Raw genomic sequence first — 27,487 nt, 5'->3', positions numbered from 1 at the left:
TTCCCCATAAAATTTTTAATATCATAGGTACACTGTATATCTGTTTACATACTGTGGCCATTTGGAGGACCACAAACTATTGAAACATCTAAAATTGTTTTCAGCCTCTCCACCACCAGCACACAAAAACAGTCTTCATCCTCACATTGAGAATGCATGCCCTGCGAAATCATAAAATAACAAAATGAGGTTTCAGGGTCTAAGACCTCTATATGAGCACAATATTAATTTCAATATATTGAGCCATTATACATTTTGGATCCAATATTTTTAGAAATTTAGCCTATCCTAAGTACAAATGTCTTAAAATGTATTTATATAAAGTGCAATAAATAACTTGCCTTCTTAGCTAGAGAATCCAACATTTGGCCAAAATCAATAGTAGATGATAAAGCCCTCATTGTATAATGGAAAACAAAACATAAATAATTTCTCCAGACAATAGAATAGTGACTTTCAGATCATATTTGGCTTGGAAAAAACAAAGTCTGACCACAATGTCATCATGCTGTAAGTTTATCTACTCAATCATAGAATTCCCTCCAAAACAAATATAAGGGGTTAGTGGGGGCTGTAACACTGAGGTTAATTACTATCTGGAACCTCATTATCTCACTGTACTCAAGGCTGACTCTCCACAAACCATTCAGCACGTCATAATACATTCAAAGATCAGATACTGCTTACTTTAAACACAAAGTATATAAACATAGTAGTAAATATATTCTGCAATCCAAATAGTCTACTTTTGAGTTTCCACAAAAATGCAGAAGTCTATCAAAATTAAATAAACTTAGAATCCTTCAAGTTTGCATTTACCATTAATTAGTTTTAGAATATAAAGTGCAGTATTTAGGTTACATAAATGCAAAATAACAATAATTATATTTTTATAATTTTAAATTTAATTATATGCTATAAACAATGAATACTTCTTGAATACAAATTGTCCTCTGATATATTTAATTAGGTAATGAAATGTTATATACTACTTCTTATTATTACTTTGGCCAGTTAAAATTCTGTTATTAATGTTTTCCTCCAATTGTGTTAATTTTTGAAAAATGTAGGTAATTGAATGTTCAGGTGAATTTTTTTCAACTAATGATAATTTATGTCATGTTTTTAATTGGAAGAGAGGAGAGGCATATTTCAAAATTCATTTATTCTGGCTTCATGGGTGTGAAAAATATATTCAGCTCTAACACATATGTCCCTAAAGGGAGAAAAATTATTGAATAAAAATGATTCTTTGATTTTCTAAGTATACAAAAATAGTGTCTAATTAAATTAAGTATAAGAAAAATCTCTGCAAAGAATTTGCATTATGACTAAGGAAACTATGATAGCCTAAAAAACAAAAAGTAAAATCTACATTAAATTTTAAGATGTCTGCATTATTTTAATGTAAAAAAACTAAATTTACTGATAATGCCTCCAAATGAGGCATGTTATAAAAGTAAAATCAGAATAATTTGAGGGCTCTCTAATAGTTTAAATAAAGTAGACTTTTCAAATAAATCACTTGTTCGTTTGGAAATATGTATGCATGTGTGCATGTAACTGCTATCATGATCTTGTGTTTGCTATAGGTTTCCTGACATTGCACCTTATTCGCATCTACTTTTAAGCAGTCTTTTCTAATACAATATCTGTAAGTAACCATAGAGCCATTTGTGAGATATAGAATATTAAAACAACCATCCTAAATGTTGATTCCCAGAAATTTTCAAAGGAAATTTTTTCAAGCAGTGCTAACATTTTTTTGATCCTCACATTTATACAATTTGCCAATTATGCAAATAACTGGCTTCGTGTAGTTTAAAATAGTTATTGCCCAGCAGAGATAGAGCAGCAGACCAGAGTCCATGACATAAGGAATTCAGCACATCCTTAATTTCAGCACCATTCTTACCTGGGCCATGTGTTTCTGCATTACCCAACCTGCACAGCCAAATATTACATACCTGACTGCCTGTCATCCCTCCATTACTTTTCTACGATGGTGCCATTCACTGAATTATTCTCCTTGTGCTACTTACTGTTAATGATTTACCATATATTAAAATATTAAAGGAACGTCAGTGAGATTTGCCTCTGCTAGTATCCTGAGAACACCTGTAATAAAGAATAGCCTACAAACTTAGGCATACACATCTTGCATGCTTTTATAAAATAATTGTGAATCAGAGTATCTGGATCCTTTACCTATTGCATTGCTCTTTGTTTGCTTGTAAATCTTTCCAGAAAGGTCTGTGTGATTATCAAGGTTTAGTCCCAGGAAACTTCTGGTATTAGAGGAGAAATGAAATAAACAAAAAACAAACAAAAAACAGATGCTAGTATAGACGGCAATGCAAATACTTTTACTTTTTATTCTTAGTATTGTGTGATAATTTATTATTTTATCCTCACAATAATAAATTTTATCATAAAAATGTTAAAGATAGGGTAGAGTTGGGGATTCTAAATATATTACATATATTTATATATGTATATTACATATACATACACATATATAGTATGTGCATATATATATGTATAATTTGTTTACTTTTAGTAGCCAAACCATGTTCCTCTTCTTCTTCATATAACAAAGGTGAGGTCCACGAATATGTTACCAAATTAACAAAAATTCATTGTCCAAGAAACACTTAGAAATTATTGAGATGGTTAATGTTTGAAAATTAAGAATGAAATTAAGTCAATGAAATGGCTGGACACACTAACTGCCAAGAAACTTTAAGCAAGACGAAAATGAGGAGACGAAAATTCCAATTTAAATTTTGTACTGTTTTTAAGGTTTACAGGGCTCAGGCCTCCTGTTGTTTCTGCCTCCCCAACAGGGAAAGTGAAACTGAGAGAGTGCAGCAGCAGCAGGGGCTGCCATAAAAGCTGTTTTCTTTCCTCAGTAAAACCAATGCAAGGGCAGTCTGTTGGAAAACTGATGCTTTGCTGAAGTGGAAAACGCAGGAGAAAGATAAAATTGTTCCATTTCAGACAGAAAATTCTATACAAGCTTTCCATCCATTTGGTCAAAACTGAAGATTTTAGTCTTAGGAAACACTGAAGGGTGAAATTAAGCCTTTACTAACTTTGACACTCCTGCTGTGTGGAATTTGGGAGAGAGGAAAGGCTTCTGTTAGGCCACATTTTCTGCTCAAATTACTGAGAATTCTGCTTCAATCTAATAAAACTGATACTGAGTTTTCTACATCCTTCCCATGTCCTTCACAGGTGTAAAATATATAACTTATAACTCCTGACCTTTAGTTGTGATGATTTAAAATATATTTGATTCGAATCCTAAACAACTCATTGGGCACAAAGTCCCCACTGATCTTCCAGCCCATCTGCTTATTGCCTCCATAACCACCACGGAAATGCGCACCTGTTCTGCCACGTCGTCATGACCTCCAGCCTATCCACCCTATAATTTCTCCACTACTTCTTTTATTATTGAGCTAAGATACCAAGACTCATCATTTCAACACTTCAACTTTCTTGCCCCACAATTATCTGTTGTTCCCCTTTATTAAAAATCCACCTGTTCAGAAAAACATCAGTTTTACTCTGCTCATCAGTATTAAAAAGGCTCGTCTCTCTAATAAAAAAAAAAATTCCCTACTACCCAATTATAAGTATTATTGTATTTGTCATTTTTTTGAAAATCTCATAATCAAATATCTTAAAAGGGTAGTCTATAATAGTTTCTTCCATTTCTTCACCTTCCGAGCCAATCTATCCCTATTCCACTCCCATCTGGTTTCCCCTGCCTGTTACCCCTCTGACAAGCTCTCATCAAAATCACCATCAACTTGCATATTGTAAATCCAAAGAATATATTTTATTCATCATTTTATCTTTAGGCAGCAATTGGCAGAGGCTACCACTTCCTCTGCCTAGAATCCGCGTTTTCAAGAAACATTTGTCTGATTTCCTCCTATTCCTCTGGATGTCCCTCCTCAGCTTTGTTTCTCAGCTCTACCTTCTCTAAATAATCATCAGATATTATTGTATTTCTGTAGGATCAGTCTCAGTCTCTTAATTGTTCTTCCTCCACTGTTAATTAACAGCCTTTCAGTTTCCTATAGGACTGTCACTAGTGGGACTAATTTCTGAAATCTATACTTGTAATCCAGACGATGTTTCTGATGCCCAGATCCATTTAATACTCAAATCGAGAACTTAATAACTGAAATGTTTTCACCCCAATAACTGAAATGATAGTGTCCAATCTTAAGGATAAAAGGTTTCACTGAATTATCTGTTAATCTTCCTGAATGCCCTATAAAGTAGGCATGACTATTTTCACCGTTTTACAAATGAGGAGACTGAAGCTTAGATAAAAGAGGTGCCCAAGATTGCACTTAGCAGGTGGAGAAGTCCAAATTCATACTAAGTCCCAAGTTTTAGTTCTTAACTATTACCCAACTGCTCATTTAATATCTGCAAATTAGATGTTCTGTGTGGTTCAAATCAAACCCATTTGAAAGTGATTCAATGGATTCTCCCTTTCTCCCACTAACACACAAAAACTCCCTCTGCAAAAATCCACTGCATTTCCATTGTATGTAATCTCATTTACTTCTGTAAAAAGTGCCACTTTCACACAGTTACAGAAGCAACCCTCCCTTTGTTCTCTCCCTGAATACTTCTTCCTAGTACTTCAGTTATCTGGAATTATGTAAGATCCCTCCCTCCAGTGGGCTTTACAACACATTAGAGTATTTTTGTCTTGGTTATGACTATATCCCCAGAGGCAAGGAGAGTATTACTTGACTATCAAAAAAAGTTTACTTGGCTGATGAACTAACTGTATTAACTATCGTTATTATATAATGTACAATTATTGAAATTTTAAAACTACAAACCACGTGTCAACGTCATTCCTGAGAATTATTTTGTCACTTCTCAGGTAGGAAAATTTCAACAAATATGATATCATACAATGAATAAAATAGACTAAGTATATGAAGACAGGAAATAGAGGAGTTAAAAACTGTTGAGCATTAAGTCTAAACTCTACTGGACAGAAACTAAGTTTATTTCATTTAGTACTTTTTGTGCCTACTAGAGTACCCTCACATTATAGCTGCGATTAAGATACTTGTTGAATTAATGAAAAAATGCTTAAATAATTGAATGAAATAACTTTCATGTGCCAAGAATTGTCAGTGTGTTATATGTATACTATTTAATGCTCACAATATTCTTATGAGGACTTTTAATCAGGAATGTTGGACTTCATGAGGTTAAAAAATCTATACAGATTCTGGAACCAATATACATCTGAATTTGAAGTCCACACTCTTTCTCCTGCATCGTGCTACTTGCCACTACAACTGACTCCATTATCTTAGGCTCAAATATTTGCCAGTAATCTAAACGAAGTTTCAAACAAACTGTAAGCTTTTTCTCACTTATTACATGAGCTTTGTATCAGGCCTTGGCTAAAAAATGTCATCAGAAATGTAAAAATCCTGAAGAATGAGTTAAAATATAGTATTTTCCTGATTCATTTATACCCAATTTTCCAATTTTTGCTCAAGATAATCATTTGTAAATTTTAATTAGCAACAAATTGTCTATACTTTCTTAAATAAAGAGTAAAGAATAATGATGAACACAAATTAAATTTGTTCAAACCCTGAAAATTATTTCAAAAGTAAAATTTATCTTCAAAAAGATAAGTAAAAAAAATTAATGCCACCAAGATATTCATTACATAATGAAATGTAATAATAATAAAAGCCATTTATGGAAACAATAGCAATAATAGTCACTTTGGAAATATTTTAATATTGCCATTGATATTAATGACTTTTAATGTATGTGAAATAATACTCAGACATCTCCTAACTTCAAACCAATTGAACAATTATGTCTATTGTAGTTGTTTCTAAAAGAGAATTAGAGTCTACTTAGCTCCTACCTCTACGATAATATCATTTTTTAATTTATAAAAGTAGATACCAAGAATAAGTCAAAGAAAAAATGATAATAGAAAATTTCAACTTTCTTGCCTTAATGGATATTTTATAAATCTTTATAGGTATTTAATCTCATAATCTTATTCATCATTGCTGGCACAAAAACATACAGACATTTGAAAAGGCAGAAGTAGTAGTTAACATAAAATTGTAAATATTGAGATTGTATTTGATTAAACAGTTTTAAAATATTTTTAAAATATGTGGATATTTTCTCTTAGTTACCTTTTCAGTTTACATTTTGAAGTTTTCCTTGGCCTTTCATATTTAAAAATAATCTCTATTGCTATAGCTATTTTTATGATATCCAATATTAAGAAAGGATCATGAAGTATTCCTCTACCACCTTTCTTACTGAATGTTAGAAGAAGCCATCATCTATCAATCTTGGCTTTTTTTCTTTCCATTCTGATTCCAATTTTAACAATAGTTTACTAATTTATTATTCTTGCCAGAGGAAACTCTAAAATTAATTTATAAATATAATATTGATTGGAATGTTTCTGTCTTGAATGATTTGTTTATAAAAAGGAAAGAAATGTCAAATAAGAAGTTGGTCTTTTACTAATTCTTTAAAAATGTCTTATAGATTGTTTATAGATAACATGCTACCACAAAAAACTGCATTATTAGAACTAGCGCATGTGTTGTGATCATGTTCCCAATTCAGTGTTCATCAGCCAGCTTTGTGGCAGGTAGAATGATTATTGGTGTGTCTACTCATGGACCAGTGTGATATCTTCCTATAGACTAACTCAGAGTAGCATCTTCCTTTCAATTTTTAAAAATTAATACTGCTCATCTGAATTATTAATAACCACACAAAATATATAAGATGAAATATAGGTTTTATTTTATATAGGATGAAACAATTTCTGTCATAGTTTAAGAAAGCATTGACACACAGTAAGTAGCTATTCATGAAATAAGAAAGGTGATACTAACCTTGAACAAGAGGGCAGGCTTTATGGTCAAGAATGTCACGAATAGAAATTGAGATGAAGGAAGGCAAAACCAAATTCCTGACCTGGAGCTCCTTTTTCTGATTTACTGATGCCCCTTTTGAGCTTGCCATAGTTCTTGGCCCTGACTGTATATTAGAATCACCTGGAGACAGGTCAATAAAAAATGCTAATTCCACCACAGCAGGCAGATTGATTAAATCAGTTTCTCCGGGGAGTAGTATCTGAGTATTTCTTAATAATCACTCCAACAATTTTAATATGAAGCTAGAGTGGAGAACTAATGAAAAATGTAGTTTTCATATATTTCCATGTATTTTATAATATAGAAAATATAGTTTTCTCAGAGAAGCTGTGGAGGGTGATAGGATAGGAAGACTTAATAGAATGCTTCTCTATAGCATTATCAGAGAACTATAATTTTTGAGAACATTTGTCCTTCCTGGTATTTCCATGCTTCCTGAGTACCTTAGTATTTAATATATAGAAGTGGTTCCTAAGGTGTGGTCTCTAGACCAGCAGCATTAGCATCACTGTTAGCTGCATTAGCTCAGTGTAACAGCCAGATCTTTCCCGAGGAGTAGTCTGGAGGTTTATTTAGAAGATCACATGACTCTTTTCTCTGTGCCTTCCCTGCCATTTCCACAGCACATGAACTTTTGCTGAGTGTGGTAGCTCCCCAGGCTCACCAGCAATCATCAAATCCTGGAAATTCTATCACCATCCAGGGTACTGTAAGGCAGTGGATGCAGATTGGAGAGCCCCAGAACCTGTTCACTCCCAAGTATCTCTCCCTAGGAGCCAGGGCTCTCCCTCCACTGCCAGACACTTAAAATGGTGTCAAAAAAAAAAAAAAAAAGAAAGAAAGAAAAAAGAAAAAGAAAAAAGAAAGATGGTGATTTTGTGAATAATGGGAGGTTGACACACAATTGTGCTGTATCTGGATCCCTGATTCCAGAAAAAAATAATTATTTCAAAATCCCTGACTGTGCCATCCCTTTGCTTCCTACTGGTTTCAGATGAAGCGAAATATTCCACATGGCCTGGAAAGCCCGCTGAGGCCAGCGCCTCTGCCCTCCCAGGCTCAGCCTCACCATGTCTGCACTCACTCCTTTCCAAACATGCAGGGCTCCTCTCAGGACCTTGGGCCCCCACTGATCACAAGGAAGTCTCCTCCCTAATTTAGCCCATTTGGGATGCAATACTCTTGCATCACTCTGTTCCAGGTATCCACTTCATTCATCTGCCTGATCTCAGTCTGACTCATCATTTCCTGGAAGGAAGCAATGCTGTGAATCTACTAATCTATAGCATTGAACGGAGTCACCACTATGGGCTTATTTGTTGATGATCTGATTGGTTGTAGTTCTCTCCACTTGATTGTAACCCTCATGGATACAGCAGCTACATTGCATATTTTGCTAGCATTATAGCCCTTATCCCGCATTATAGCCCCTATCTACACTGTGTGTTCCTGAAACATTCCTCCACAGCTGTTCCAGCTTCCTTCTAGTGTTCCTTACAGTCATGCTGAACATCTACATTTCCCTAAACCTCCTGTAGCTAGAGGTCCAGATCAGAGACAACTCCAGATGCTGGAAAAGAGATGTGCTCAGGCAAGGCCTGGACTGGGAACTGACTGGAGTAGAAAGAGGCAACAGGAGTCATAGGGCTGGCAGGCCTAGTTCTGTGGGAAACTTGCTCATTCCCAGGTCGTAGCTATGGTGGAGTCGTCATGGAGACAGCAGATGGAACAGTGGCATCCTGAGCCCTGTATCTTCCTGCTGTTTCCCAGAGGCTACTCATTCTTCAGGCCCACTCAGGATAGTCCACTGGGAGTCATGCCAACATGCCCAATGAGGACTTGGGTCCCCAAGGCCTTCCAAATCATCCAATTCCTGGTATTTTATATGTTTCTGTCATACATCTTTGCTCTGTTTTCTGCAACCAAACTCTGAGTGATTTGGTATTAAGGAAATATTTGCTGAATAAATTAATAAACAAATGAAAGAGTGATGCTACCTGAATTTACATGAAATTTTTTCTACCTACAAAAGATAAGATGAGATAACTTGGACCTTTTATAAAATTATGTCTTATTCTTCGTTTGTTCATATGGTAGAAATTAATGGGAAATATGTAAGGAGATGGACTGCAACATTTGCAAACTCATATTGCCTGTACATCATAGGAAAAAAATGAAAATCCTTTTACCACAGTTTGAAAAAAAGCCTTTATCCATACTTCCTTTACAACTATTAAAGCTAAAATCTGACTGAAATTGATTTTTTAAAATGGACTGCATGCCTAATAAGCAAAATGTGGACAAGACAAATCTAATACAAAGGAATAATGAGAGAGGCATTGCTCATACAGTACAAGTTGGGCTAAAAAGTAATAACTCATTCAAATAAAACTAGAAAACAGTAAGACTCAACTAATTCTCTAGAGAAAAAGACAAATTTGGGTTTTAAAAATTTGTGAATTCATATTTTATGTCTTTTTTTCTATATTGTATATACAGCCAAAAGGCAAAGTATAATTATGAGATATTCATTAATATGAGTAAAAAACACTTCAACTATTAATACATCCATCCACATTGTGCCAAATAAACCTTTTATTTGGGAAAAACTGAATTAATTCTGTCTGGCATAAGGTAAGGTAGAATAATTAATTTTAACTGGCTTAAGGTAGAATTATTCTTGCAGTACAGACTCAGCCAGTTAATTATTTGTCCATATGCTACTACTCTCCACACCTGCCTCACCTTGGCTTGGTAGACCTCTCACATTTCACTGCTCTTCCCAGACACCGTCAAGGACGATGCCACTAAACAGCCACCAACTTGCCTCTAGTGCAAAGAGACCCAGAGTTTCAAATATGAGTGCAGCAGATTGGAAAATATACTTTATTTGTAATATCTATTTAAATATAACTAGAAAGTATATAAAATATCCTTGAAAATATATCATCTGAGATTGCCATTAATAAAAGATATGCATCACAATCACTGTCCTTCCTAAAGCAGCACAAACACACACACTACACACACTATTTAATAATGCCAAATCAGAAATATAGTAAGAACCCATCCTGGATGGGTTCTTAAAAACTATAACTTAATTGAAACAAAGTATAATGAAACCAATTTTACCATAGGCTCATTGATATAAACAGCATATTTCTGGCCACAAAAACATCACCAAACTTCTAAATAAAGACCCAAAACATTTCAGATATAAAACACTGAAATAAATATGAGCTATACACACATTTAAGAAAGATTAATACAAACAAGAAAGATAATTATTTGCCCAATTTTTGATGAATCAGTTAGTGACAGTAGTCATACTGGTGAAGGGTTAAATTAAGGAATAAATGTTTGCAAAGTGGAAATTGTAAAGAGTACCTCCTGCTACTCTGCAGTTTGGAAATAATCACAAATATGGCGAGCTTGCGGAGTGCTTTTATACATCATAGTTTATTGCAGTGCACCTACATGTTTATCCTATACTTTATAAATTTTTATTTTACAATAATTTGTATTCATTCATTCATTTATTTTCCAACCGTCTTATTCCAGTTCAGAATTGTGGATGGCTGGAGCCTATCCTGACAGCTCAGGGCACAAGGCGGGATCCAACAAACTCTGGCCAGAACACTCTTCCTTTAGAGGGAACGCTCACACACTCACCAGCACTCACTCAGACTGGGATGGTTTAGACACACAAACCAACCTAACATGTACAGCTTTGGGATGTAGGGGAGAAACCTGTGTAAAGGAAGGGAGAGTATGCAAACTCCACACTCCACACAGTGACCCCGTCCAGGAGTCAATTTTTTTCTCATCAACATTATAACAAAATGACATTATTCGAGGACCTGCTGTAACCTAAAATCATTTATAGTTATTGCAAAGGGTATTATAATGTATATGAGGAAGTTGGTGTTGACTTGTGGTTTTCCAAATTTTATTGCACATAAAATTCACTTATGGATTTGTTTTAAAACATATATACTCCTGGGTGCCAAGTTACATCCCTACTAATTCAGAATTTTAATTTTAGAAAGCTCCCTATCTGGTAGAGATAGGACCATGATCTGACTTCAAAAAACACCACTGCAGGAGATAAGAATATCTAATGAAAGTATACTTTCTCTATTTAAATTCATTCTTCTACTGGAAGCACATAGAGTAATACGATTTCAGAATAATAGAAGAGGAACTGAATGTGAAATATAAATGTGATTTATAATTACACTTTCTTTAACTTTATTGACTTCCTATTCACCTTGTGTTAAAGTAGAACCACCCTCACACACACACAAAGGGGCCGTGTAATAGAAAATGAAATCAAAGTTGGTTAAAAAGCAGAGATGAATCTTGCTAGTTACTGATATATTGATGCTTCCTCTCCTCTGTTTTCCTATAATCTAGAGAGAATTAGAAAGGCTGCCAAATGCTGTGGGTATTTAAATATCATTAAATTAAGCATAATAAAATGAAGGGGAAACAGAAAGCAATGGCCAGTACCAGAGAAATGTGAAATGAAAAATCTCTCAATTATGTCAAGAACATATTAAATTCAACTTTGTGAATTAAAAAGAAATAAATACAGCAAGTGGAAAGAGTACACTAAGCTATATCAAAAGCCGATAGCCATTTTAATAAAAATAAACTGAAATTCTGAGGAAATATTACACTGTACTCATGGACCCAAATTAGTGACATTTATCTAAATTCTATAGCTCAGTTTTGGAAAGCATAATGGGATTGTGGAATTTGGGGCCTGGAGAGATCTCAGCTATTTATTCCAAACTCTTCTTTCAAAAATTACGAAATTGAAGTGCATTACAGAGTATTCCTTGGCCAAAATCACTCAAATATTAAGTATGGATCTATGATAAGAGATTCGTTCTTTTGTTTTCCAGCCTCTGGTCCCATTTCCCTGTTATATATAAGTTAAACCATACACTTACAGTTTGCCACTTTTATTGGATAATAAAATAACCACCAAAACAATGGTTGAAAAGAGTGTATACTAACAGCACATTCAAGACACTGTCATCATACAAATAAGTTCATAGCAAGTATAAAGGCTAGATTAGTAGTTTTCAATTTCTATATGGTGACAGATTCCACCTGAAGTGCTTGTTAAAACAGATTTCTAGGCCCCACACCTAAAGTTCCTGATTCAGTAGGTCAAGGGTGGAGCCTGAGAATCTGCATTTGCTGATGCTGCTGGTTTAGACACCACATTTTGAGAACCACTGGGCTCGATTGCTAGGTGAGTGAAAAGCATTAAACAGAGCTTAAATGCTTTAATACATGTTTTCCTTTATATCTAATTGTCTAGAGCAATAGTTAGGGAGTAGTGTTTTACTGATTATCAAAATATAGTACTGTAACAAAGTTTTATTTTTAATAGAATCAGTTATCTGCTGCTTTTTTCTAACTTAGAACTGCCACTGTGTAGGAGAATTAACTTAACTTGTAGAAGAAGTCCTTCTCTCCAGGACCAAATTGCAAAATTGAACTTAACCAAGTAGACACATGATGTAAGTAAATGAGATTAATGGACTGCTTTGTGCATGCAAAGAAAAATATGGTGATTTGGGTTTATGTCATACTATTGTTCTTGTAGAGATTTACAAAATATTTTTTTGAGTTCAGTAACAGCTTTCACAAAACCAAAATGGTATTAAGTTAATATTACTATATAAGTTTATGCTGACATTTTGGTTCTTAGAGCTAATTTTCATTTTTCATCTTCAAACTCTCAAAATCTTAGCCATTGGTTCTCATGCCACAGTGCCCACCCTGGCTCAAAGTGAATGTAATGGCTGAAGAAAGAGTTTTGAGGACACCAAAGACAGCACTAAAAACAACATAATTTGGATGAAGAGCCGATTGTTAACTTCATGCATTGTTTTCAAAATTCTTGAAATTTTAGTACTAAGCTTTAATTATTTCTACAGTGGAACTAGCCTTGTTTTCCTACTTTACTTCTAGGTAGAAGGCAACTTGCTTTTTTGGGAGCCATATATTCCATGTGCCTTCTGCATACACCGTACCTACGTCTATCAGTCCAGACACTCCTCATGACTCATGGTCCTCTTATATTTTCTGTGGTCATTCCTAAAACTTTATAACTTTGGAGGACAATATAAAATTACATCATTCTGTCATGCCTTAATAGGTCTTGTTACCATGATGAACTAGATCTCAGGCAAGTTAATTTAATTCTAGTCATATGTCTGCCAATTCCACTGTAGTCCTATCTAAAATTCCTAAGGAAGGTTACTGTCCATTTCCATTTCCCTATCTTTTAAATAAAACATTTTACACAAAATAATCTACTTACCAGCATCCCCTCAAGGACTTTTTTTCTGGGATTTCTGCAATTAGGTCTTATTTAATAAAGCAAAAAAAAACAAAAACAAAAAACCCAGATATTATATTTTGTAGACTTTGAGTCAGAGTTTTTTCATCCACAATGTTATTTCTTATTGGTGACATCCCTTTGCTGACAAAATCATTTGAGATGCCTCCACATCTAACATTTACTCAAGTGTATATGCTTTTACCTTTTGAATGAAAATGTGTTAAAATACTTCTTAGTAGATTCTGACTCCATAATAACCAATCTTTTTTGGTAATCCTATATAGAAATGATTAGACCAGTAAATCTAGAACTTTCTTTGACATCTGGAAAAAAATATTGATAGAAATAACTGTTATGAAAGAAAATTATAGGTTAGGATCTTTTTAAAAAGAGCTTTTAAAAACAGATCCCACGATGTATTCCTACCTACAACTAATTGCTTTAATTTTTCTTTTGTTCATCTTTCCTTATTTGTTGATGTTCTTATTGTTACGATTAATATTGATAATTTAATTTCATATATCGTGCACAGAGAACAATAAAAAATAACAAATTTTTCATTAAACTAGAAAGGATCTTTTTTTGAAGTTTTTATTCTATTTTCATAATAAAACACTGTGGCCCCAAGGAAATATTTTTTTCTAGTATGGCAGTCAATGTGTTAAATAATTTCTATTTTACAACAGCAAAAATGTATGTGATTATTGTTTATTCCTAAACTAATGATTTTATGAGTAACAGTAGGATTTGGAAGAAAAATCATAAACAGGGAAAACAATGAGTCCATAAGTTTGCACGCTAAACCACTGAATGAAAATAAAATATTTCTGAAGCCAAAGTTACTAAACAAAATAAACATAATTCCATTCCTTGAATCTGGACCACTGTCAGTAATGCAGATTCATTAGGAATTGACTTTGATGGCCTTTCAACTTTTAGATTAATTCTTCATTTTCCTGAGACACATCAATTACTGCCCTGTCACATTAGCTTTCGGAAAGTGACCCATTGTGTGACCTGAATGAAGGGATTCCATTGCCAGAATGATTTAGGAAAAACAAGCTTCCAAAACACTTCAACAGAGGCGTGCTGACTACTTCAAGGGGCTTTACCCAAAAGAATATGAGCCACTTTTCCCAGTAACTTTTCATTTGAAAAAGTATTGTTTGCAATAGAAAATACATAGACTGTATATCAACAGAAGAATTAAGTCATTACAAACAAGAATCTGTGCCATATGTTGGGTGAAGCAAATCAGCATTTATATGACAGATATCATATAAAAAATAATGGCTGGGAATTGCAATTTTACTTTTCTCTGTTATAGCAGAATCAGGACTTGCCTTGATAAATATTAAGGTTCATGTGTTTGTTGTCTTTAGTTATCATGTCTTCTCCCTTTATAGTGGGTACAAACTCTACTTTTCATTTCCTTTCTTCCCACATGTCTTCTCATATCTTTTCTCTGTCTTCCTGAACTTTCAAAGACATGAACCAAAGGGAGAAAAGGGAAGGGTAAGAGCATAAGAAAGGTTCAAGATCAGCAAGGTACCTACAGTTATTTTTCTTTTTCTCAAACCCTGGAGATGTTTTTTATTTAACTTAAGGATTACACTTTTTTCTTGAAACCCCTTTCTGTCTGTGTCTCCCTTTTATGTTAATATTAGATATCTCTTCATACTGACTTCTAAAGTCTAGTTTTCTATTAATGCATCTATGAAAACTAATAATTCGCTCTTAATTTTCTAATATTAGGATTCATGTGGACAAATTATTGTTTATATTATACTACATATCCCCCATTCTTGTTTTTACATTCATTCCTTTCATTAATGTTTTCAAGGCCTAGTATGAGAAAGGAAGCATACTAGGTTGTAGGGATATATCAGTTAGCAAAAGAGAGGCAATCCCTCATCAATCTCCTAGTCACATGCATAGAGTTACTAAACGAATGATCTCACCAACAACTAAGCAATTTCCAAAACTGCAAGAGCTATTTGATATATATAGTCAGGTAGATCAGGAAACGCTTTTCTAAAGAAGCAAAAGAAGTCAAAGCCTAAAAACTAAAAGGGAATTGGGGAGGACAGTAGCAGGCTTCACGAGAATGGTGCCACCAGGTATTCTCTTAGTTTTGAGCTTCATTAAACTTTAGGGTGTTCTTACTAAACACTTTTTAAAATAGTTCAGGATCAATTTTTAATATAAATATCATAAGTTATTTCCCATTTTCCATTCATTTATTTCATCCGTATTAGAGGACATGTACTATATTAGAGGAGATTCTTTTCAGTGTTAAAAATTCACTTACACCTTTTAATCTTAGTGTAAAACTTTCTTTATTTTGACTCATGTTTAAAAAAACTCTCCTGAACCAAATATTATGTAAAATGACTAACAAAAAACATAAGTCTTTCAAATAGTATAATAATATAATATTATGGCTAGTTCTAGATAATGAATCTTAGATAAAATAACATGGTAGCATTCATTGTATACAACTTTTTAACTTAAAGAAAATCTAGGCCGGGCGCGGTGGCTCACGCCTGTAATCCTAGCTCTGGGAGGCCGAGGCGGGTGGATCGCTCGAGGTCAGGAGTTCGAGACCAGCCTGAGCAAGAGTGAGACCCCGTCTCTACCAAAAATAGAAAGAAATTATCTGGCCAACTAAAAATATATATACAAAAAAATTAGCCGGGCATGGTGGCTCATGCCTGTAGTCCCAGCTACTCTGGAGGCTGAGGCAGTAGGATCGCTTAAGCCCAGGAGTTTGAGGTTGCTGTGAGCTAGGCTGATGCCACGGCACTCACTCTAGCCTGGGCAACAAAGTGAGACTCTGTCTCAAAAAAAAAAAAAAAAAAAAAGAAAATCTAGTGGTTTATGTTTTTTGCTTGTTCTAAATAGATGATGATGTAATATATAATTCCTGAATAGGACTATTTCCTATCATCAGAATATTTATTTTTAATCTCAATAAAATTCAGACCTTTGACATAGCTTCTGTTTATGATTAATATTTAATAACTTTTAAATGGTTATTAAATATGTACCTCTCTCCACTAAAGCTAAGTACAAATATTAATATAAGCTAAACTCAGAATTACTTTTGTGTCTAGTGGGTTGATTTCAAACAAAAACTTCTAATACTCTAATTTTTTACTGCTCTCTTTTTTCAAACCATAATTTTTCTAGTTTTTGAATGATAATGCTAGGGAATTCAGATTTTTTTTTTCCAAAAAGCAAGAGGGCCATTTGAGAAATAAATGTCTACTGATCAGCTGCATTTTAAAGATCAATCAGTTGTGCTCTCAAATTGTGCTGAAATCTTCAGCAGAAATATAGCATAAGCATCTACATATTTCATGTTAAAAAAAAAATGATGTTTCATGGTTCAACTTACTTTTATTTAACAAGTGTTTGTTGCACCCCTGCTATATACACAGAAGGTGGCAATGAAGTCCCCAAAATTAGTAAGACAGAATTGGTTCCATAAAGCAAACTAAGACAAATAAAGAGAGTCTGGTATAATCATTGACAGGGAAATCTTGCTGAGGAACAGAGGAAGTGAGGCTTTGCTGACTGTTGTAAAATGATTACCATTGTTTAGTGTAGACTGTCTAGACCATATTATAAACTCAAGTGGAATATTCATCCCAGCAGGTTCTGCGTGGCCAGAACAATATGAATGCCTTCTGGGCACTGCTCTCTAGCTGGGCAGAGGTGCTATTGTCATTCAACACCCTGTACCTGGCCCTGTCACATTTTTCTTCTTGGTCTTTTCCATACATTTCAGCCCAGGGACCTCAAACTATGACTCAAGAGCCACATCCAGCAACAAACCTGTTTGTGTACCACTATGAACTAAAAATATTTGCTACATTTTTGAAGGCTTCTAAAATTTTTTAAATGTGCAACAGAGACATGGGGTTTAAAATAGCTGAATATGTTTACAATCTTGACCTTTACAGAAAAAGTCTGACTGCCCCTAATCTAGAATAACACTCTCCAAGTGTTTGTTGATGTATTCGTATGTAAAGAGTTATTAAGCATGCACATCCAAAAATTTATATTGTCAGGGAAAATTGGGAAAGACTTTGAAAGGATCAACAGATATTCCTGGTAGTTGTGTCTAACACATTACTCCATGTAAGATTATCTCAATCTGTAGGATCCTGCAACTTTTAATATCTTTAAGCTATTTTACACACAACTCTGTAATTTGTAGATAATCTATAGCAATATAAATGATTCTTGCCCATACACAGGTGGGAGAATTTCATCTGGTGACAATGTAATTTATTTTCCTATCCACTGTGGAAGAGCCAGTTTTGCATCTACTAAGGACATTCATTTCAACATTCCTGGGTACCTCATTGTTTGATATTTAGATTCTCCTTTGAACTGGCTGTGATATCTTACTGGTTTCTTTCATTAATTAATGGGTAAAATAAAATAGTTGAAATGTATTCATTTTATGTTTGCATAAAGTTATGAGTTTACCCATTTTAAATTACCTTCTAAAATATACTAACTTAATTATGTTATACAGATATGCTATTCTACTAATATATATTATAAACTACAAGATGGATTTTCTAACACCAACAGCCAAAAACGTATTAGTAGTTTCTTTCCACATCACAGTGTGACATGTACACCCCACTTTTGATAACACTATAATTTTTAATACACTTAGATTTTTAGCTACCTTGGTCTTGTAAAAGAAAACTAAAAACGTTTTATAGCAAATAGTTCAGATTGTTGAATCCAAATTTTATGAGTGTATTGAAAATGTTTTTAAAAAATATCTAATCATATCAATTATTCCAATATTTATATGTCTGCATATTCATAAGTATAGGTGGATTTTTGATAAAAGGGTGGATAAAAAAGGGTAGATGAAAATATACATTCTAATCAACAAGCATAACCAATATAATTTACTCTTGGCTATAGAATCAGAGTTTCAAATGTAGCTTCATTTCTTCTCCTTAAAACATACACTTTGATTTTCTGATGTTTTCACAAAGCTAGTTCTCAAACATCTTTTCCATCATTTAAAATGCAGGCTTCAATCTGAGAAGAGCACTCAGTACTGCCACTGAAGTTCTGTTGTCTGATGTCATTTTGTCAGTTATGCTGATGCTATGGAACCAAGGAACAGTGCCACTATTTTCAAAAGCATCGAAAAATAGAAAGATTTGCATGCAAGATTGTTCCAGAAAAGTCTATGATAGTGGTTTGTGCTTTAAAAATAGCACAGAGTGGTAATTTTCCAATCTGTCCACAAAAAAGTTCAAGTGTACTACTGAATTTTCTTTTAAGTTGTAAAAGATTGATGTGCACATATTCTTAAACATAGTATATAAAAGCAAATACTAGGTGGAGATTCATGTTATTAGATCACTCACATGAAGGATATTCTTTGTTTTTAGATTAATAGTGCAATTTAAAATTGAAAGCCATTTTCTTTAAAAATGTATTCCCTAAAACACTAAAGTCAAAAAAGCAAATGCAACACCATATGAAAAGTCCTCTCTCTTTGAATTAATAGGGATTTATACAAATTTTATTGAACAAGAAGATTATTAAAACTCAAGATATTTTAAAAATCTGTTGATGTGGGGATTTCTATGAGTAGCAGGTAGTTTTGTGTCTGCCTTAAACAGATGGTAAATATGATTCGATGCAAATGTCATGTGGTAAGAGATCTTACATTTCTTTTAGAGACTAATAATTGTGGGGTGTTTGCAGCACCATCCTTTACCGCCTATTTCCACTGCCGCAGACAGCAGACATATATGGGTTGTCTATACATATATAGACACGATACTCATATATGGTACTTATATACATATATATGTGGTAATATGTTTATTTGGTAGTCATATATTGTACCTAAATACAAATATAGACATGATATTCTTATGTGGTACTTATATACAAATATATAAATATGTATGTGGTACTCACATATTGTACCTATATACATACATATATGTGGTAGTCATATATAGTACCTACATACATATATATGTAGTACTCATACATATATGTATACATGGTACTTATTCATATATGGTATTTATATATAAATAGATATGATACTCATATATGGTACTTACATACACATAAATAAATCCTTATTGAAGTAATGTTAAAACTACAATATGGTTTTGTTATTATGAACAAATCTACATTATTCCCTGGCCTTTGACATGTTCTATACACAGCTCTGATTCATTTGGCATTTGAGGGTATCAGAATCTTGACATTTTGAGATTCTGTGAGGGTCTCTGTTGCACTAAGGATTTTTGACCAACAGCTGTTCCATAATAAGTAATTATTTGGGTTTCAGTAGTGAGTCTGAATTATTAAAGAAGAGGGTAAAAATCACCAATACTACCCCCACCATCAAAATATGATTTATACTTAAAGAATCCTATAGTCTTCTATGCAATGAGCATACTGCCTATTTGGTCAGACCTTTCAGAATCATCTCACTCTACAAGTTCTGCCTAGTCCTAGGCTGAAGAACTACATTGGTCTCAAAGAGCCCAGGTCTGGTCTCAGTGTACCCTGATGATAGGTCATACCAACTGGTACATATGCCAGCTCCAAACAGGCCCAAATCAACCCTCGTTTTTCCTGACATACTTTATATTATGACATTTTAATTTAACTGGAAAAGTGTCAAAATTAAATAAAGTGAATTACTTCTTCATTGTTGCTCCCATTCTACTTCAGTCTTAGCAATCATCACAATGTTTTATTGATAATAGTGTATGTGTTTGTCTTCTTATACAGACTCTAAGCCCATGCTGGGCAGGAATAACGATTCTTTAATCTTCTCATTATCAGCATCTAAATCCGTGACTGACACAGAGAATAACATAAATAAATACTTGTCTTGTTCAAATGAATCAAATAGAAAGAGGTATTTTTATAATCAAACTGGATTCCATAATTGAGGTAATTCTGTGCTTTTAGATGTAGAAATCTCCAAAAAAAGTTTTCTATGGATTTATCAGTTGTGCGTTTGTCAGAATCAAAAACACTATTATAGATGGTTTATGAATCTGTGTAATAGGAAATTATAATCACTGACTATAACATTTAACTTTAGATATTTGCATTGCCAAGTCATAAAACACTAATGCAATTAATCTTGCATTTGCAATAAATCCCTAGAATCACAAAATAATAAAGTGATATGGAATTCAATTTTTCTGTCCATTTAGCTTCTAGAGCTCTAGAGTATAAATGACTTACATAACTAAAAAATATGAACTTATGAAATCTACTTTTTCAAACTGTTACACCAATTGAGTGAAAAATAGAATTGTGCATTAAGATGTCATATATACTTTAATGGAAAAAAGTAGAAAGATGTATATATTTCGCAGTGTACTGACACTTAACCACACAAATTATAAGTCAGCCAGTAAAAGCACATTTAAGAATCTGTAAACTATTTATAAAAATAAAATTCCATCTACAACATTAACTATGGCTTGAGGATAACACACATACAAAAAAGCCTAAATTTCCCAAAGGCAAATGTTGAATTTAATCCTGGTTTTAACAAATACCATTGCCTGTAAAAGCTGTTTGAAAAAATGATGCATTTAATAGACTCAAAAATAATTGTTCTGAGACTAAATAAAAAAGAACCAGAAGACAATGAGCCTCGGCTGAATTTGAATGTTTACACTGATACTTACCATAGCTACCAACAAATGCTTATTGTATAGCTGCTCAAATTAATGGAAAAATATGTTTATTGAAAATAAGATCAATTGCTTGGAACATGCTGAGACAGGGCTATAACAGGAAACAAAACCCACAAATGTCTCTTTCTTATTTCCTTGGTTTTTTTCCCTTCCTTTTGGAAATATTGAAACTGAAGGTTTGTCATAGTCTAACATGTTTACCCCAAATTTGACACATTTTGTTTCAGATGCATGAACAACATTATTTTGCATCACACTGGAACAAAGAGCAAGCTCTACCAGTTACTAGACAGCACAAGAGGAAATATTTCGATTTGGAGGTGTGTGAAAGTGAAGAGAGCATCCTCCTAGATGCTGGTAGGGAATACACAGTTAGAGAACATGTGCTCCAAGGAGCAACCATACCTTGTTTTTCTCTTGCAGATCAATTTGTGAAATCTTGAAATCAGGATCTTGAGAGTTTGCACTTAATCCATTTTTCCTATCCAGGAGCTCTTCCATTTCTTTTACCTGGATCTTGAGCCTTCTATTTTCTCTCTCCAGACCTTGTTTTTCTGTTTCAAGTATTTCCCTCTTGTCCCACTCGAAGGCATTTTCAGCCTGCAATCTCTCTAGCTAAACACAGAAAATACAAAAAATAAAAAAAAAGCAGCATGTAGCATTTGTAATTCCCCAAAGGTAAGGCATCCAGCACACAGGCCCCATTAAGCAAGGTTCATGGAAATGTCCATTTATATAATTATAAAAAGAAAATTTTCTATTTGTTTGAAAACTTCAGAACAACACAAAAGTTCTAAGACCAGAACATATCTTAGATAAATATAATTTTCCTTGGTTCATGTGACTCTTAATGTGGATTATATTAGTCAAATAAACGTGTAGGTGCAAAACTGCTGATATTTTGGCAGAAATACCCACTCTCAACTGATGAACATGTATCAGTTGAAAAGACACAAAATCATTTCTAGAGAAATTTTCATTGGTTAAAGTTCATGTATTCACTCGTTTATCTGGGGAAGAAAAATATATATATTTCTTTGTCTTTCAGGTTGCACGTACTGTGCACGATGCTAGCACTATTGGTAAAGACAAGTGAATGTAATAGAATATAATATGTACCATGATTACACTATTATAAAATATAGTCAAATGCACAGGAGTGAGAGGTCGATTTAATTTTCAGGGAGTAGAGGTTGGTGAATCATGTCCCACAGGCCAAAATTGGCCTGCCTATTTTAGTATGTCCCATAATAAATGGTGTTCACTTTTTAATGGTTAGCAGAAATCAAAGGATGAATATTCTTTGGGGCACATTAACATTATATAAAATTCAAATTTGAATACCATAAATAAAGTTGTATTGGAACACAATTATGCTCAATTGTTCACACTTCGTCTATGACTGCTTTCACACACAATGGCTAAGTTGTGCTGTTAAGACAGAGACCATATGTCTAGCAAAGCCTAAAATATTTACTACATGGCCCCTTACAAGTTTACTGACCTCTGCCCTCATCCTGTGGTTCTTAACCAAGGCTGCATGTTAGATTCACTTGGGGAAATATTATAATTACCAGTGACCAAAAACCACCTCTAGAAATTCTGATTTTGTTGATTTAGGATAATTTTAATATCTCCCTTGGTCAATTTTTATTATTTTAACTTTTTTTATATTTCATGTTTAAAAAGGCAATATCAAGTATATTTATTTACTGCAGTTTTATTACATCTGAATATTTGCTCATTATTATAATGAGGTTAAATTATATTTGCCTGCTATGATTTTCTTTGTTGTTCTGGATATTGTAGGTAGAAACTATTAATCACTTTTTAGCTCTATAATAAATTCTAATTCAGAGCTATGAATTCTAATCCTGACTTCACCATTTATTCTCTGGATAAGTTTAGTCAGGTAACTTCATCTTCTCATAAATGTGGACAATTTATTCTCTAATCTGATAGGGTTTTTGAGAAGTGAAATTAATCAAATTAATTGGAAAGTACTTTTCATAGCAATGTGCTACTTAGAGGAAAAATACTGAGGTGGTATAAATTTCAGAAAAAAAATTATATATGTATTTCTCTCATGTATTTGGGCATATATATGCACACGAGTCAATGTATTTATTGCACTAATCTGTACAGTGAAGCAAGTTTTCACAATAGAAAAATTACCAGAATATAGTCCTGGTTCCATCAGTTATTCACTGGCTAATTCTGAACAAGACACTTATTTTTTTATGTTGCTAAGTTTTCTTAGTAGTAAAATTAGTATGAGAATACCAGCCCCACCAAATTTGTGGTATTGTAAAGACTGAATGAGACTAACTATTCAAAATGCTTTGTAAACTATATAAGATGATTAAAATATGAGACATTTTAAAACTATTTGTTAAGGATGAAAACTGTAAATTACTTCTTTTTACATTATTGGTTTTAAATGGCTTGATTGCAATGTATTGTGTAGTACTACAGTGTTATAAAGTATATGTCTGCGACATTTTAAATTCTAAAAATGTCCCAACACAGTCAACATTAAGAAAAATATTGGGCTTCAATACTATCCTTTGAAATGAATTTTGATATAAAAGTCTAAAAACTGCTTTTTCATATCCATATAATTGTATCATTATTGTAGAAAATGTTCTGTTCCTGAATCTAAGAGATGTTCTGGCTTCTAAAATGCAGAAAACCAAAATTACATTCTTGGCATTAGACCTCATTTACCAATTAAATGTAATAAACTAAGAGATCAAATATTAGATGATGTGGTTTGACATTTGGGGTGCCTGTCTGGGGATATAAGGTGAAAACAGTATTTCACAATCTAACTTAGAACATTACATTACTTTCATTGTTAAGATTAATGCTTAAACTTTCTATCACTGTATCACTTATCAGAATGAAAATAATAAAGTTGCAACAAAAAGTCAGCAACTTAGTGATGAAAAATTATTTTTAAGAGAGTAAATATATTTTTGGACAAAGACAAACATGATGTTATGTCAAAGCTTTGTAAAGTTGTAGGGTTTAAAAGAAATTGCTAAAATTAAATAAATTGATTGAATACCTTATAATGGATAATGGGTAGGACTAGAGTTTTAAGTAAGTAGTAGATGCTATGAATGAATAAATGCTAAATCTTACATTTTTTCATTTTCAGTAAACTTTTATTAAAGTGTAACATGTGCACAAATAATGTGTCGAGTTTAAAGAATTTTGGCAAACTAAACCTACTCATATAATCAGCACCTCAATCAAAACCACAGAAAGACCTTCTCATTTACTATTCCTCCCTTTCTTCCCACTTCCCCCCTCAAGTGTAACCACCATCATCAATTCTAATGCCACATTCAATAAATGGTGCTGGGAAAACTGGATAGCCACATGTAGAACAGCAGGAGGCTTTGTTGTTTCCCCGCAGTAGGAGATGGTCGCCCATACTTCCCTGAGAACCTAATGCGTTCCTGGTAAAAAGCTATATAAGTGATTTCCTATCCTTACAATAATTCAGCAAGTTTGGATGTGTTATACATGAGAGAACTGGGGTTTCAAGGGTAGAAGAAACTCTCAAGGTGTGCAAGGAGTCCAAGCCATGAGTCACCTGAAGTTCTGTGATCCCATTCCTGAGTGCATCCCATCCACACAAATTAACAAGATAGTGATAAATGTATGTATATCCTCTTGCAATAATAATTATCACATTCTGAATCCATGGTATTGTACTCCAGCAATGGTTTTGTTTATGTTTTTGTTTGATTTGATAGATTTTGAAGTTTTTTTTCCTCTTTATTCTGTCTCTCAGCAAATTAATTCAGATGAGAGGAAATTTCTGTAGAATCACATTCAAAAGTCTGGCAACTCAAATTAAATGTGTTCATATTATTGATGTCACACCCTGGATCTTTTAACAGTCTTTTTCTAACATGTCCTAGAAACACAAATAAGAATTGCAGGAACTCCCCCCTAAATGAAAGTCTATGTCCAATATGTCCATAGTTAAATATAGCCCAGCGATAACTTAGTCCCTCTTTGACCAAAAGTCAACAGCACAATGAATGATTTTAGTATGTGTGATGTCACATATATTTTAGTTACTTTAATTTTATTTTAAATCTTTTGAGAATTTCTAAGAGTAAAAAATTCCTTCACTGTTTTGAAAGAAAATGTATACTGATGTTATATAAGAGAGAAACCAAAATGCATATCTCAGATTGAATGTGAATCAAAAGCAATGCAAGCAAATTTTTTTAAAAATGTGTGTCTACGTCTAAGTAAGTCAGTGTTGTATATGAGAATGGCAAGAGAAAGGGGACATATAAAGTCTTTGATTATGCTCTGGTAGAGAAAACTTACAGACTGCAGAAATAAAGGTGGGTATTTTAGACCTTAGACCCCTGGTTTTGCAAAAGCCAGGCACTGTCTCAAAAAATCTTAATGGTGTTACAAAATTTAATACCCAAATATTTTCTCCATTTCAATGTAGAAGTCAATAATCATCTACACATACCCTAGGAACTATTAAGATAAAAATACAAATAAACATGCTGCTTTTATCCCCAAATTATGATAATTGTTTTGTGAGTGTGTTATAGTACAACCAGAGAAAAAGCCTTGAGCTAAAACTAAAACAGTAAAAAAGATGCTTTTCTGCAACTCTCCTGCCAAATATTGATATGCTACAGTGGATTTCTTATAAACTCAGGAAAGTGTGACACTTTACAGAATTTGAGAAGTGAAACACAATGGAGCTCATAAATGTGGATCTTGTTCCAGTGATAATAGAAACCAGAGGTTTATATAAGGTATTTATAATAGGACTTAATTTTACCAGGCACTAACTACACCCTCAAGTGTACTCTATTACTAGCAAGAAACATGCAAATACAAAACACTTAACAAGATCTACTTTGGGAAAATGAATATATTATAAGAATATTGTAATTAAGCATAAGGGGTAAACATTCTGTTTCCAAAATCTCTCCTAAAAATAATTTAAAAAGTAAATAAATTCTCTTGGCACCAGAGTTGCCAGACAGGTCTTCTCAGAGATTTTGATTGTTCTCACTATCAAAAAAAAAAAAACCAAAAGAAAAGAAAAGAAACCTCCTGACACTGCCTAAAGCACCAGAGTTGCCAGACAGGTCTTCTCAGAGATTTTGGCACCAGAGTTGCCAGACAGGTCTTCTCAGAGGTTTTGATTGCTCTCTGTCAAAAAAACATCAAACGTGCTGACACTGCAGAAAGCACAGTTTTCTGCTCAACTGAGACTATGATTTGTGTTAACCCATATGTTTGTTTTTTCTAAGGAATTAACAACCATTTTACTTACAAGTTATGTAAGTACTCTGAAGGTTCAAATAAAATAGTAAGTTACATTTAATTATTAATATTGAATTGTAAAGAAGAAAAAAGTTTACACATAATTTACAGGGAAAAATTCACGGAAAAGAGATGGTAAAGTGAATCAGAGCCAGAGAATGATGCTAAAAGAAAGAATGAAATCATGGCAAACGTATTAATGAGCACCTCCTAACTCATCACCTTATACCTTACATCTGTGCTAAGAATGACTTAGCATAACAATTTTATGTTTTAAATATGTTGCTTTTCTAATATCTGCTTTTTTGGGGGGAGAGAATTTTGAAAAAGAGATATATTGATGAACTCTTCAAAAGAACATAGTGAAGAATAAAAATTAGTTTTTCTTGTTAATCTTACCAGAATTACACAAGAATTGTTAACATTAAAATTTGGTCATTTATAAAAAACATTCCAGACCTACCTTCTTGTTTGTAGGAAATACAAGACATAGAAAAATAAAGGATACCATTAACACTCAATTAGACAGATACAGAATATGGCATATTCTACAAAAACCCAGATCTGATTTTTAAAACATCAATTTATAGGGAAATAATGGGAGAAGCTATTTTAGAGTAAAAGGTGATTAACAAGATGTAACACTTGATGCGTTAATAAAACTATATTCGATGCTGCTTTAAAACAATAGCTATAAAAGACATTCTTGGAAAAATAGAATCTGAATGCTAACTAGATATTGATAGTAATAATTTATTAATTTCTTCAGTTTAGTCATAGTAATAATGCAGAAAAAATGTCCTTATTCTAGGGAAATGCGTGCTAAAGCCTTTAAGAGAGATGACTTACATTCAAACAGTACAATTACACCAGGAATTAATCTTAAAAGATAAAAGACAGGGTTGAGTTTAACATTTATTGATGTTTAAAATATATATTTTTCAAGAACATCTATAAGGAAAAGCAACATATTGCAATAGTTGCCTGTGTAGGGAATGGTATGGGAGAGAGATATGGAGAAAATAGAAAATGAATGAATGAATGAAGGAAGGAATATATGAGTACAAAGAAGAGAGTGACTTTGTAGA

At 33.2% G+C, this 27,487-nt stretch overlaps 1 protein-coding gene across 1 annotated transcript in view; it reads right to left on the bottom strand.

Annotated features, from left to right (window-relative positions):
• The window catches only part of CCDC102B (coiled-coil domain containing 102B), a 73,167-nt gene that overhangs the window by 10,116 nt on the left and 35,564 nt on the right, over nucleotides 1-27,487 (bottom strand). Inside the window, exon 5 of the mRNA XM_045527633.1 lies at nucleotides 21,483-21,692. Within this exon, the coding sequence (XP_045383589.1) occupies nucleotides 21,483-21,692 (210 nt within the window). The remainder of the gene's footprint in view (nucleotides 1-21,482; nucleotides 21,693-27,487) is intronic.

The sequence above is a fragment of the Lemur catta genome, chromosome 16, assembly GCF_020740605.2.
Source record: "Lemur catta isolate mLemCat1 chromosome 16, mLemCat1.pri, whole genome shotgun sequence".
Classification (NCBI taxonomy): domain Eukaryota; kingdom Metazoa; phylum Chordata; class Mammalia; order Primates; family Lemuridae; genus Lemur; species Lemur catta.
Note: the sequence above shows the minus strand (reverse complement) of the source record. Positions and strands in the feature narration are given on the sequence as shown.